This window comes from Mesoplodon densirostris, chromosome 4 (genome assembly GCF_025265405.1).
Source record: "Mesoplodon densirostris isolate mMesDen1 chromosome 4, mMesDen1 primary haplotype, whole genome shotgun sequence".
Lineage (NCBI taxonomy): Eukaryota > Metazoa > Chordata > Mammalia > Artiodactyla > Ziphiidae > Mesoplodon > Mesoplodon densirostris.
In genome coordinates this window covers 15,276,019-15,288,581 of record NC_082664.1, presented here as the reverse complement: position 1 = coordinate 15,288,581, position 12,563 = coordinate 15,276,019, and the positions used below count along the sequence as shown (strand labels likewise).

General features: G+C 38.7%; 1 protein-coding gene across 5 annotated transcripts in view; it reads right to left on the bottom strand.

Annotated features, from left to right (window-relative positions):
- Positions 1–12,563, bottom strand: part of EFCAB11 (EF-hand calcium binding domain 11) — a 162,097-nt gene that overhangs the window by 36,630 nt on the left and 112,904 nt on the right. Inside the window, exon 6 of one of the 5 annotated variants that reach the window (XM_060097951.1) lies at positions 6,369–6,450. The exons of the other annotated variants lie outside the window; for them this stretch is intronic. Within the exon in view, the coding sequence (XP_059953934.1) occupies positions 6,399–6,450 (52 nt within the window). The 3' untranslated portion in view covers positions 6,369–6,398. Of the gene's footprint in view, positions 1–6,368; positions 6,451–12,563 lie in introns of those variants that run through there. 5 annotated transcript variants of the gene reach the window in all.

Here is a 12,563-nt window from a genome sequence, read left to right as displayed (position 1 = left end):
GAGGCTGCTGTAAGCTGTTAAATTTCTGATAATCTGTCACAGAGCAATAGAAGATTAATAAAATAAAGTCTGGAATCCAATAAAAACATTATTATACATGCTAAGAAGTAAGGAAATGTGACCCATAAACAGGAGAAAAATCAGCCAAAAGAAAGAGAACCAAAAACAACAAAGATGACAGAATTGGTAGACAAGGACTTTTAATTATAAGTATGCTCCAGGATTAAAGAAAAGATAAACATAATGAAGAGAGAAATGGAAAATATAAAAGAGAACCAAGTGGAACTTCTAGAGACTAAAAGTATAATATCTGAAGCAAATAATTCATGGGATGAGATTAACATCATATTAGACATTACAGAAAAAAACTGTTTGTGAATTTAAAGAAATGGAAATAGAAACTTTCCAAATTGAATCTGAGAAAAAAAAGGCTGAGAGTGAAATGGAAAGAACATCAGTGACTTGTGCGGTAATACAAAGTGGTCTAATTTACATGCAATTGGAGTACCAGAATATCAGGGAAGAAGAAAAAACATTTGAAGGAATGATGGCCAAACATTGTCCAAATTTGGTGAACACTAGAATACCCCTGATCCAAACTCAACAAACTCTAAGCAGGATAAATAAAGAACACTATAAAAAGGAACATCATAATCAAATTGCTGAAAACAAACAAAATAAAATCTTAAAAGCTGCCAGAGAAAATGACACATATGTTCAGAGAAAAAAAAATATAAAAATTACCACTGACTTGTCATCAGAAATAATGGAAACCAGTTAGAATGATAACTTTAAAGTGCTGAAAGAAAATATCCTTCAAAAATGAAAGTAAAATAGAATGTTTGCAGACAAACAGAAACTGAGAAAATTTGTCACCAGTAGACTAGAAATTTTAAAGAAGTTCTTTAGGCTTATAAAAAAATTATAAAGAATGGAAAATTGGATCTACACAAAGGAAAGAAGAGTCCTGGAAATAAAGGTAAGAAAGGAAGGGGAAAAAAAGGACAAATAGAAGAAACAGAAAATAGATATGAAGATGGCAGGCTTAAACCCTACCCTATTGATAATTACATTAACTGTAAATAGGATAAACACTCTAATTAAAAAGAAGAGATTGTCAGTATGAATAAAAAAGCAACTCAACTGTATGCCATCCTTAGGAAATCCACTTTAATCATAAAGACATAGATAAATTAATAGTAAAAGAATAAAAAAAGATAACAAAAGAGGAATGGCTATCCCAATATCACTTCAGAACAAAGAATACTATCAGAGAAAAAAAGGTTTTCATAATAATAAGAGTCAATCAATTAATCAAGAAGACATAATCCTAAATGTATATATACCTAATAAAAGAGCTTAAAAACACATGAAACAAAAAACTGAGAGAACTCAAAGAAGAAACAGACAAATCTATTATTATAGCTGGTTATTTTAATACTCCTCTGGTAGTAAACATCGACATCTAAAAGATATTCATTCCACTCCATTTCTAATGGAACATTCACCAAGACAGATCCTGAGACATAAAAAAACTTACAATAAATTTAAAGGAGTTGAAGGGAACAGAATTAAATAAAAAATCAGTAACCAAAAAATCTGGAAAATATCTAAATATTTGGAAATTAAGCAACATATTTCTTAATAACCCATGGTTCACAGAAGAAAACACAAAGAGAATTAGAAACTATTTTGAACTGGATGATAATGAAAACACAAAATTTGTGGAATGCAGTTAAAGCAGTGCTTAGATGGAAATATAAAGTTTTAAATGTTTACATTGGAAAAATAAAAAAGACTAAAAACTATAAAATCAACGATGGAAACATCTACTTGAAGAAGCCATAAAAAGATCAAGTAAACCAAAATAAGTAGAAGGAAATAATAATATAACAGCAGCAAAAATCAATGAACTAGAAAATAGAAGAATAATACAGAAAATAAATGACACCAAAGATGGCTCTTTAAAAAGATCAGTAAAATTAATAAACCTCTAGCTAGACTGATGAAAGGAAAAAAACCCCACAAATTACCTATATCTGGATTGAAGGCAGATCTTACAGCCATTAAAAGTATTGTTAAGAGAATACCATGCATAATTTGTGCTAATAATTTTGAACTTAGATGAAAAGGACACATTTCTTTTACATTTAACATTTATTTTAAAAAAGAGAATGAGAGAGAAGAAAACACAATCAGAAGCAAATATGGCAAAATGTCAAAATCTGTTAAATTTGGTTGGTAGGTACCTGGGTGTTTGCTATGATATCTTCTGCATGCTTGAAATGCTTCATAACTAAAATTATAAATTAATTGAGGAAAAATTATTTCTCAGAATCATTCATCAACAAATATGTATTGATCATCTACTATGTGGTAGGCATTGGAGCAGCGTCCTGGGAATATAGTAGCCAATCAGACAGACAGGTCTCTGCCCTAATGGAGTGCAGTTTGGTAGGGGGGAGATGAACAAGGAAGTAAAAAAGATCTACAAAGACTGTGGTAAGTGCTATGAAAGAAATGAACCCGTGATGACATATTTACAAGGGGAAAGGGTTGAAGGGAACCAGTCACATACGAGAGCTTGGGGAAGTGAATTCCAGTGAGAGGGAACTGTAAAGGTGGGAGTCCCACAGCCGGAAAGAGCTAGAAAGACTAGAACAACTGAGAAGAAGAAAGCGGTTTGAGATGAGGTTGAAGAGGTTAGATTTTAAGTGCAATAGGATGTCACTGGAGGTTTTAAGCAGAGGAGCTGGTTTTAAGGCACTTGGGTCACCATATAGAAACTGGATTGTCAGAAAGAAGGACTGGAAGCTGGAAGCTACTGTAAACTTCAGGGGAGAAATGAGGATGGTGTGAGGTAGGATGGTGCAGTGCAGATGGAGAGAGGTGGGATCATTTGAGATTTGCCATCTGTGACTTGACCTCAGTGTTTAAAGACGCAAGCTTGTCTTTTTTTTTTCCTACAAATACACATCCAGGCAGAAATAGCCACCCCATTCCCCACTCTTAGTCGTCATCATTACTGCAATGATGGGTACACGCAGCAGCCTCAAGTTTCTTGCTTCAGTGAGCACTCCATTACCATCAACCCCTGGGGGTGATCTGATTAATCACGATGCCACTGCATGACATGGATTACTACCACGTCCCACTGGCAAGCTGCTCGGCACTGCATTCAGGGCGGGACACAACCAAACCACTGCCAGGCCAGATTTTATTTTTTTTGCAGTACGTGGGCCTCTCACTGTTGTGGCCTCTCCTGTTGCGGAGCACAGGCTCCGGACGCACAGGCTCAGCGGCCATAGCTCACGGGCCCAGCTGCTCCATGGCATGTGGGATCTTCCTGGACCGGGGCATGAACCCGTGTCCCCTGCATCGGCAGGCGGACTCTCAACCACTGCGCCACCAGGGAAGCCCTACAACAGTTATTTTAAAAGATAGATTTTAACCCAAGAAATAGTTAGACAGGTATTGGAGGACTACAAGGCAAAAGGGAAACACTGCAGTTATTAAAAAGAAAAAAAAAGTTGTAACTATGAGTATATGAAGCCCCTACCATCATCAGGGCTGAAGAAACAGAGGGAAGAGGCTGAGGTAGACCTAGAAGGCTGGTGGAGGGTCCTGGGAAGCTGGAGCCCACCCTCTGGGAGCTGTGGTTGATGTCTCTGAGGGGTCCAGGGTGAGAAACAGTGGGAAACTAGAACCAACAGCAGGAAACTAGAACCAACAGCAGGTGCTGGAATGAAGTGACCCTTCCGGGAACCGAGAGGAGACAGGGAGGAAAGAGCCACTGCTGCTCCCTTCTCCAGCCATCAGGCATCCTCTGCACGTTGGGAAGATGGAACCTGCTGAGAGGCAGCTGGTAAAGGAGAAATGTGGCTTTCAGAGTCTTAGTCCCAGCCTCACCATGCAGAGTAGAGAAGGGTGGGTTTGAGGCTGAGAGACAAGAGCTTAATAACCAACAAACGCTGCTTTTTCCATGATCACGTTTCATGAAACAATTTTATTCATTCTTGACATGCGCCTTCATATCAATGTTTTCATTATCACCAGAGCCACTTTTAGAGACATCAACTCTGTTTTCCAGGTCATGTCATTTTCACATCTGTTAAAGTTGTCTGGAAAACAGGACTTTGTAAATTCCATGCTTGGTACTGACACTAGAAATTTTTACCTAAAGCCACTTGGTCGCTATTTGCATAACATTATAAAATGTATGTTTTGGGTTTCTTTTTCATTCAGTCTGAGATGTGTATTTGTGATCTCTAATATGTAACCACTTACTGGATTGCTTTTTTTTTTTTTTTGCAGTACGCGGGCCTCTCACTGTTGTGGCCTCTCCCGTTGCGGAGCACAGGCTCTGGACGCGCAGGCTCAGCGGCCATGGCTCATGGGCCTAGCCGCTCCGCGGCATGTGGGATCTTCCCGGACTGGGGCACGAACCCGTGTCCCCTGCATCAGCAGGCGGACTCTCAACCACTGCGCTACCAGGGAAGCTCTAGATTGCTCTTAAAGTATCTTTAAAGGCTTGTTTACAATGACAGCCAGTATTTGCAGTTATGAGTTTATAACATCAGGCAGAAGAACTGGATCTGTGTGACATTTCCTTCCTCCTTTATTTGCCAATTTCATCAGGTAACCTCTGTAAGCATCAAAAACTCACACTGACTGAGGCTGCCTCAGGCTCAACACTCTTTTCGTGTTCAAAATAAAGTAACTGAGAACATGTCTGATAGTTTGAAAGACTTCATAGGAGAACTAATTCTTTTCAGAGGGTATGTTTTGAAGAAAAGCCTCATTTTCTATTAAGTCCCCTAAGGCAGTGCTGCTTTAAGTCTCTTTGGTAAAGGACCACTTTAAAATTTTTTCCAGTCTGTTGCAAACTGCTACTTTGTAAAACTTAATAAAAATCTCTAGGAAAATGAAATAAAAAGACTTACAAGATTCTGTACTACTAGTTCAATCAACAGGAAATTATATTGCAATAAATATTACCAAAATATACATAAGGAAAAAAGTATGAAAATTGTACATGTTGTTTGTTCACTGAAAGTATGTATGTAGGCAACTAATACGCAGTATAGGCTCACTATTACACTTGTAACATTTTTTTCATTTTGAGGGAAAAAAATGAATCCCCATATTAAATGTCTATAGGCACACTTTGAATGAACACAGTGTATATAAATGCTTAAAATTTTTAATGTGACAAATTGACTTGCTTCTGTTTTGTTTTTTTTTTTGGGTTCGCGGGCCTCTCACTGTTGTGGCCTCTCCCGTTGCGGAGCACAGGCTCCGGATGCGCAGGCTCAGCGGCCGTGGCTCACGGGCCCAGCCGCTCCGCGGCATGTGGGATCTTCCCAGACCGGGGCACAAACCCGTGTCCCCTGCATCGGCAGGCGGACTCTCAACCACTGCACCACCAGGGAAGCCCCTTGACTTGCTTCTTCATTGATAATTTATCTAATCTAGGTGCTTTTGCCAACAAGGCTACTTGTAGTTGATAAGGTACATCTAAACGACTTCTATGTTTTATGTTAATAATAATAAGAGGAAAGAAACCAGTCTCACAGAATGGAATAGAAGAGGTTTTAGAGCAATTTCAGCAAGTTTGGTTTGTTCATTTTAAAATTTTATCTAAAATGGAGAAAGTGCTACTGTGTTTTCAGAGTCCTTTAAATCCTTCAAAAGAAGTCAGTTCCAGCAATGTAACTTGTAAGTTATGGTTAAATTTATCTTTTGATGAAAGAAATGGATTCTGGATCCATGAATTTTTTTAGGCGTAGATCTTCTTTTGAGGGAAAATAAAATTCAAAATGCCTTATCAAATTTTAAGGTGTTTTGTGATAGCTTTTCACAGATGTGCAGTATAAAGATCATCACCTGCATCATTGATAATTGTTAATTTATGGAACGTGTGTCATAATAATCTGTAGAAATTCTGTTCTTCCAAGCTCCTTTCTTTTTTTTATCAGCCACTGAAAAACATGTTGCATTTCTTCCTTGCATGGAAATATTGAGATCATTAAAAATACTGAAGGTATTAGATACATACGCAATCCTGCTTGTCCAATTCATATCTTCAACAAGCCAGGATCAAACTGTCCTCTGATTTTACAGAAACGTTTAGAGTTGTTCTATAAATTGAACATTCTCAAACACTTGTCCTCTTAATTATCATCACACCTCAGCATGTAGTAATAGCTGTTCATGATCTGCCTACACATCATCATGTAACGCAAGAGATTAATCCAGAATTTAACACACCAGCCTTTACCTAATTCATGATTTTTGGACGGCACTAAGCCCACAGTTTATTTCCACCACCATTTCTTTTCATAGCAGGACTTCCTCATGAGAGAGACAGCTCACTGATTTACATTCTGGTGCAGCCCCTAAATCAGGGCGATGTCTTCAGGATGTTTTCTGCACCATCGGAACACGCTCCTACACAAAATGTAAACTCCAATCCATGTTTGTTGACAACTAATCCTTCATCTACACAGTTCAGACTTAGTTGTTTGTCAGCGACAAAACTGAAAAAAGAAATTCTTCCTTCATATCAAAAACATGCTCAAATTGCACATAAATAGGAATATGAGTGAAATTATCGCACCACAATGAAAAAACATGTTGCTGGCTTCAGTTGCTCTATGAATTGGTCCTCCACACCATTAGCTGGTTCCAGAATAGGCTGAGCTGCGGGGGCCCTGGAAGTATGCTTGAGCTACCTTCTGTGCACGGATTCACCCAATATTTCTGAGCAAATACCTTTGATACAATCCTTCACCAATGTCTCACCAACTGTATATGGATTTTCGTCTTGGGGAGCTGAAACACTACTTACTAAGAAGCCTGTAGAACCCTCATGTTTATAAGTGAAATACTGAACATCTGTTTGAATCAACTTTTTAATCCTCTATTCTTTCTTTCAAAAAATTCTCGTGGCTTTGAACTTAAATTTTTTTTGGATGCTATTAAAGAATACTTTTTTTGTGTGTCATTGTGGATTCTACTACCCTGTATTTTTTTTTTTTTTTTTTTTTTTTTTTTTTTTGCGGTATGCGGTCCTCTCACTGCTGTGGCCTCTCCCGTTGCGGAGCACAGGCTCCAGACACGTAGGCTCAGCGGCCATGGCTCACGGGCCCAGCCGCTCCGCGGCATGTGGGATCTTCCCAGACTGGGGCGTGAACCCATGTCCCCTGCATCGGCAGGCAGACTCTCAACCACTGCGCCACCAGGGAAGCCCTACCCTATGTGTTTAGATGGTTCCATTGCTTCATAGCCAGTATGTCTCTACAAATCACTGAACATTATGCTTTTAGGATGTCAACATCAATGACAGCTATAAACTGAACTCAGTATGTGAGGGATCACAGTTTTGAGGAAAACAAATATGTACTCTTGGGCCTTTGTTACTTCAGAATCACTTCCACCTTCACCATTTGGTTTATACTCTTGCCACATTCAGAAAAGACAAGTGTTTCCTTGCCAACAAGCTAACAAAAAACGCCAGTGAGGCTTGTTTTACCTTCTGTAAATTGAGGGTGAAAATAATCAACATAAATTTTGTTTCCTTAATTAGCTAATAATGTTAAACAATAAAATGAAAATTTTTGATTAAAAATGAAAACTTGTAAATATGTTATAAAAAGAAATGCTTACATCTTCACAGGTTTTTATACACTTTGAGAATACAGCTGATAAACCAATCATGAGCTATCACATACTGTAATATGGTCCTATTGCACGGGATTATTTATTACACAACTTGCGCCACATATGACTCACCATTTGAGCTTGCCAGAACTAAAGACGTCTATACCCTGTTCAATGAGATGAGTCTGCCATTGTGAATGTGGCATCATGACAATTTCAAACTGCTGTAAAAGCTTTTAATGCTTACTCTCAATGTCTATACCTAACTCATCATGGACCAGCACTGATCTGCTGACCACACTTTGAATAGCACTGTAATTAAGGTATTATGATTAGAAAACCAATATTATTTGCTGATGAACTGCATTAGGGATGTGGGATAAGGGGAGGCAAGTAAAGGGAAGGTAGGATTCAAGGAAGACCCTTGGGCAATTTTTAGCTTGAGTCAGTGGATGGATAGTGATGCCACTTACTGAAATAGTAGGGAGAAATATGTTTGATTATGTGAAGTCTGGGATGCCATGAGTCACCCAAGTAGAGATGGTAAGTATGGATGAGCCTGGATCTTAGGGCAAGATCTGGTCCGAAGGTGTAACTTTGAAAATCACCAGCATTTAGGTGTTGTCACTCTGCATAAGATCACGTAGGGAAGAAACGTGGATAGAGAAGAAAACCAGGAACAAGGCCCGAGCTCTTCAACATGAAGAGGTGGGTAGAGGAGGGGAGTGAGTCAAGGATGGAAAGGCTCTGGGCAGACGGTTCTGATGTGCGTCACTGGATTAGTCATTTTCAACGTTCCCCAGTGAGCATAAGCAAGGAGCAGATCTTCATCTTTGATCTGCAGAACTCTTGACACAGAGCACTGCCTATAGAAGCACTTAATAAATAAGCATTGGATGAACGAATGAAAGACACAATAGCCATGAATATTAGTGTATCTTCTATTCTGGTACTGAAATTTTGCGCCACTTTAATTTTATAAAATGCCTAATGATTATCTGTATGACTAACTTACTCCTTCAAATGAACAGCAGCCCCTTCAACGAACATAGCTCTTAACTGTTTTTGCACCACGAACCCTTGTGGCAGTTTGATAAAGACTAATTTTAAATGCATAAAATGAAACCAATTACACTGAAATAGATACGAGTATTACAAAAACAAACTAGCAATAAGGTATTATAGGTGCTTCTTTATTAACACATTAAATAACAAGATCTAGTGGCGAGACAAATAACTAGTGGTGGGTAAAGGAAAGGGAGGATTCAAGGGAAAGAGGATTCACTGTGATTCCAAAGCAGTGAAGAGGGTGAACAAATTCAAGACAGCCGCAACATTTATACTATGATACAAAAATATCTGTGACTTCTGTTAGTGACAAAGTCACAGATGCTGTTAAAATGACTGTGCTTTGTTGGCAACATTTCCAGTTTAAAAAGATGCTGAATATCTTTAAAAAGATGCTGAATAAAGTTTACGTTCATGGACTCCAGATGAAGGATCCCTGAATTAAAAGGTCCCTTTCACTTGTAACCTCACCACTACATCCAGGTTAAGTTCTATTTTAAAATACATCTTTTTTTTTTTTTTTACAAGAAGAATCATATAGTATACCAAATGTACAACCTTTAAGGAAAGCAATTTACAATACCTATTCCATTTAAAATAAGCATGCCCTTTGGCTCAGCAATTCCACTTCTAATAATTCACCTTGAAGAGATAGCCCCACATGCGAGCAAATAAACATGGATGTGGACGTTCACAGCTGACATGTTCATAGCATCTGTTCATTCAACAAGTAGCTACTGTCAGCCTACTGTGGGGCAGGCACTCTTCCCGATGCTGAGGATTCCACAGAGAACCAAACAGACAAATTTCCTGCCCTCCTTATGTTCCAGGGGTAGAGACAGATAATAAACAAAACAAAAAAGTAACCTCTATTGTAAAGTACATTAGATGGTGATAAGTAACTACAGAGAAGAGGGCTAGAAAAGGCTGGGAAATGTTCTTTATAAATACCCTGGGCAAGGAAGACCTCACTGAGAAGGAGTCTATTGAACACTTGAAAGTGTTAGGAAGCAGGCTTGTGTATATCTGGGGGAAGAGCATTGCTGACAGAAGGCAGAGCATGTGCAAAGGCCCCGAGACAGGAGCATACCTGGCACGTTTGAAGAAAAGTGAGAAGGCGAGTATGGCTGGGGCAGCATGAGCACAGTGGGAGAACTATAGGTGAGTATGGGCGGGGGGGACAGGGCGGCGGGGGGTGGCGGGGGTGGGGGTGATCATTTAAGGCCTTGTCCACCAGTGTAAAGACCTTGGCTTTTATGCAAGTGAGACAAGAATCCACAGAAGCATGGCCTGACCTGCCGCACATTTGAACAGGATCCCTCAGGTTGAGAACAGACTGTCGGGTAAAGGCAGAAGCATGGAGCTTACTTGGGAGGCCGAGCTGGTGGTGACATAACGGATGTGGAGAAAGAGAAAGGAGCCCGAGATGATTCCAAGGGTTTTGGCATAAGCAACGCAAAGGATGGAGTTCCGTGAATTAAGATGGAAAACTTTAAGGGAAGCAGGTATGGGGGAGAAGATCAGGAGTTTGGCTTTCAACGTGGAGATGGCTATCACACATCCTTGGAGAGAGTTGGAGGCAGAAAAATAGAAAAGCTAGAAGCAATTTAAATGTCACTAATAGGGACTGATTAAGTAAATTATTATATATTGATAAATAGCTGTTACAAAGAATGGGATATAATCATACTCTTATGAAAATTTGTCTGTGATGTATTATATGAAAAAGCAAGTTGCAGAATGGTATGCAGTAGTTTAATATTATATTTATGCATAATCTGTGTGTGTAAGTATGTGCATGTATATGTTAGTTTATATGTTCAGAAAAAATGTGGATGAATATACACCAAACAGCTAATAATATTTATCCAGGGAATAGGATTGGCAGAGGGGAAAAAGGAAGAAACTCATTTTACTTTAGTTTCTATACTGTTAGAACTTTTCAAATGAAGAACATGTATTATATATATAATATAAAAGCTAACAAAGATTGAAAAGTTTTAAAAAGTGTTTTAAATGATGCTTGGTTAATATGTACGCAAACACTCGCAAACCCAGGCACATTTCATTAGTTATTGTTATTTTTTTAGATTTTATTGAAGTACAGTTGATTTACAATGCTGTGTTAATTTCCTCTGTACAGCAAAGTGACTCAGTTATATATTCTTTTTCATATTCTTTTCCATTATGGTTTATCATAGGATATTAAATATAGCTCCCTATGTTATGCAGTAGGACCTTGTTGTTTATCCATTTTATATATAATTGTTTGCCTCTGCTAATCTCAAACTCCCATTCCTTCCCTCCTCTACCCCCGCACCCCCCACCCTTGGCAACCACAAGTCTGTTCTCTGTATCTGAGTCTGTTTTTATTTCGTAGATATGTTGATTTGTGTCAAATTTTAGATTCCAAGTGATATCATATGGTATTTGTCTTTTTCTTTCTGACTTACTTTGCTTAGTATGATAATCTCTAGGTCTATCCCTGTTGCTGCAAATGGCACTATTTCATTCTTTTTGATGGCTGAGTAATATTCCATTGTGCATGTACGTATACACACCACATCTTCTTTATCCATTCATCTGTTGATGGACATTAGATATTCTTTGAAATGAGGCAGAAATTTTGTGATTGCAGCTCTCGGCTGAAGTGGCAAGCAGTCCGAGATACAGGGTGGATGGTGGTGGGAAGAAAAAGAGTGAAAGAGGGTATGTGGAAAGGGGAATGGAGGAAATAAAGCATGGAATAGGCACACTTCAGAGATCTAACACTTGGGCTGAGACAGTACTGAATCTCTAGACATGTTTTTGTTTGGCGAGCACAGCGTTTTTCAATTTGTTAAACATGGATGCCTTTAGGCAACTTAGGAGCTCTCCAGGTTGCCAAAGCCCCACCACTGCCTGTGATCTCCCACACAGCCTAAGTCATACATTTATGTTACTGCTGCAGGCAATGGCTTTTCCACTCCTAGGCTAACATGCATTGGGCTCTTATTCTGGCTGGGACTGTATTCAATTCTGCCTTGTGCTCTCTTGGGCCCCTAGGTAACGCCAGAAGATTAAGAGCATTAATAATGTTTCCCACGAAATCTGCACGTCTCATCTATCTCCCTTTTAGCCATATTCATCTTCTTAGACATGTTGATAAAAATTAAAGTGGCCGTAATATCACTGTTTTAGTTCATACTTACGTTGTAAAAACGTGAACTGTACAAATCAGCAGGCAATGGAACCCTGACTTCTGATTTAATTTTGACAATTCCTTTGTTCCCTGGACTGGTAAGAGTTTCCCTCTGCTTAAGTGTAGGCTAGCACAAAGATACCATAACCCAAATCACTATTAAAGTGACTGCAACAGGGAAAGATGGAATATAATAATATGACACATATGTAAAGTAGGTCCTGCTGGCAAACACATTCTGAAGGTGGGGAAAAGAAACCTTGGCAGGTAAAGGCCAAATAAAGTAAAAATAAACTCAGCGTCTCTTTTTGCCATGCATCTTCCTGCACATTAAATAATACCCATTCTAAGATGACTTTAAGTGGCTATTAACATAATTATTTGTGGAATGAATGATGAATGAATAAACAAATAAATGCTCTACATGTGGCATCTCTTTATCTCAATGAAAAGAGGGCCCTAAATAGTTCTCTGTGGAATTCTTTTTTCAAAGTGGGTTCCAAGATCTAATTATGGCCCCTAGGCTGATGTTTGGCCCTCGAGTTTTGGGTTTGGAATATGGAGCCAAGAGAAACTTTACGACGTTTCTCTTAGCTGGAAGGGAAAAGGCCATAATGTTTAATCACATGTCTCTAGGGAAAAAAAAACAATT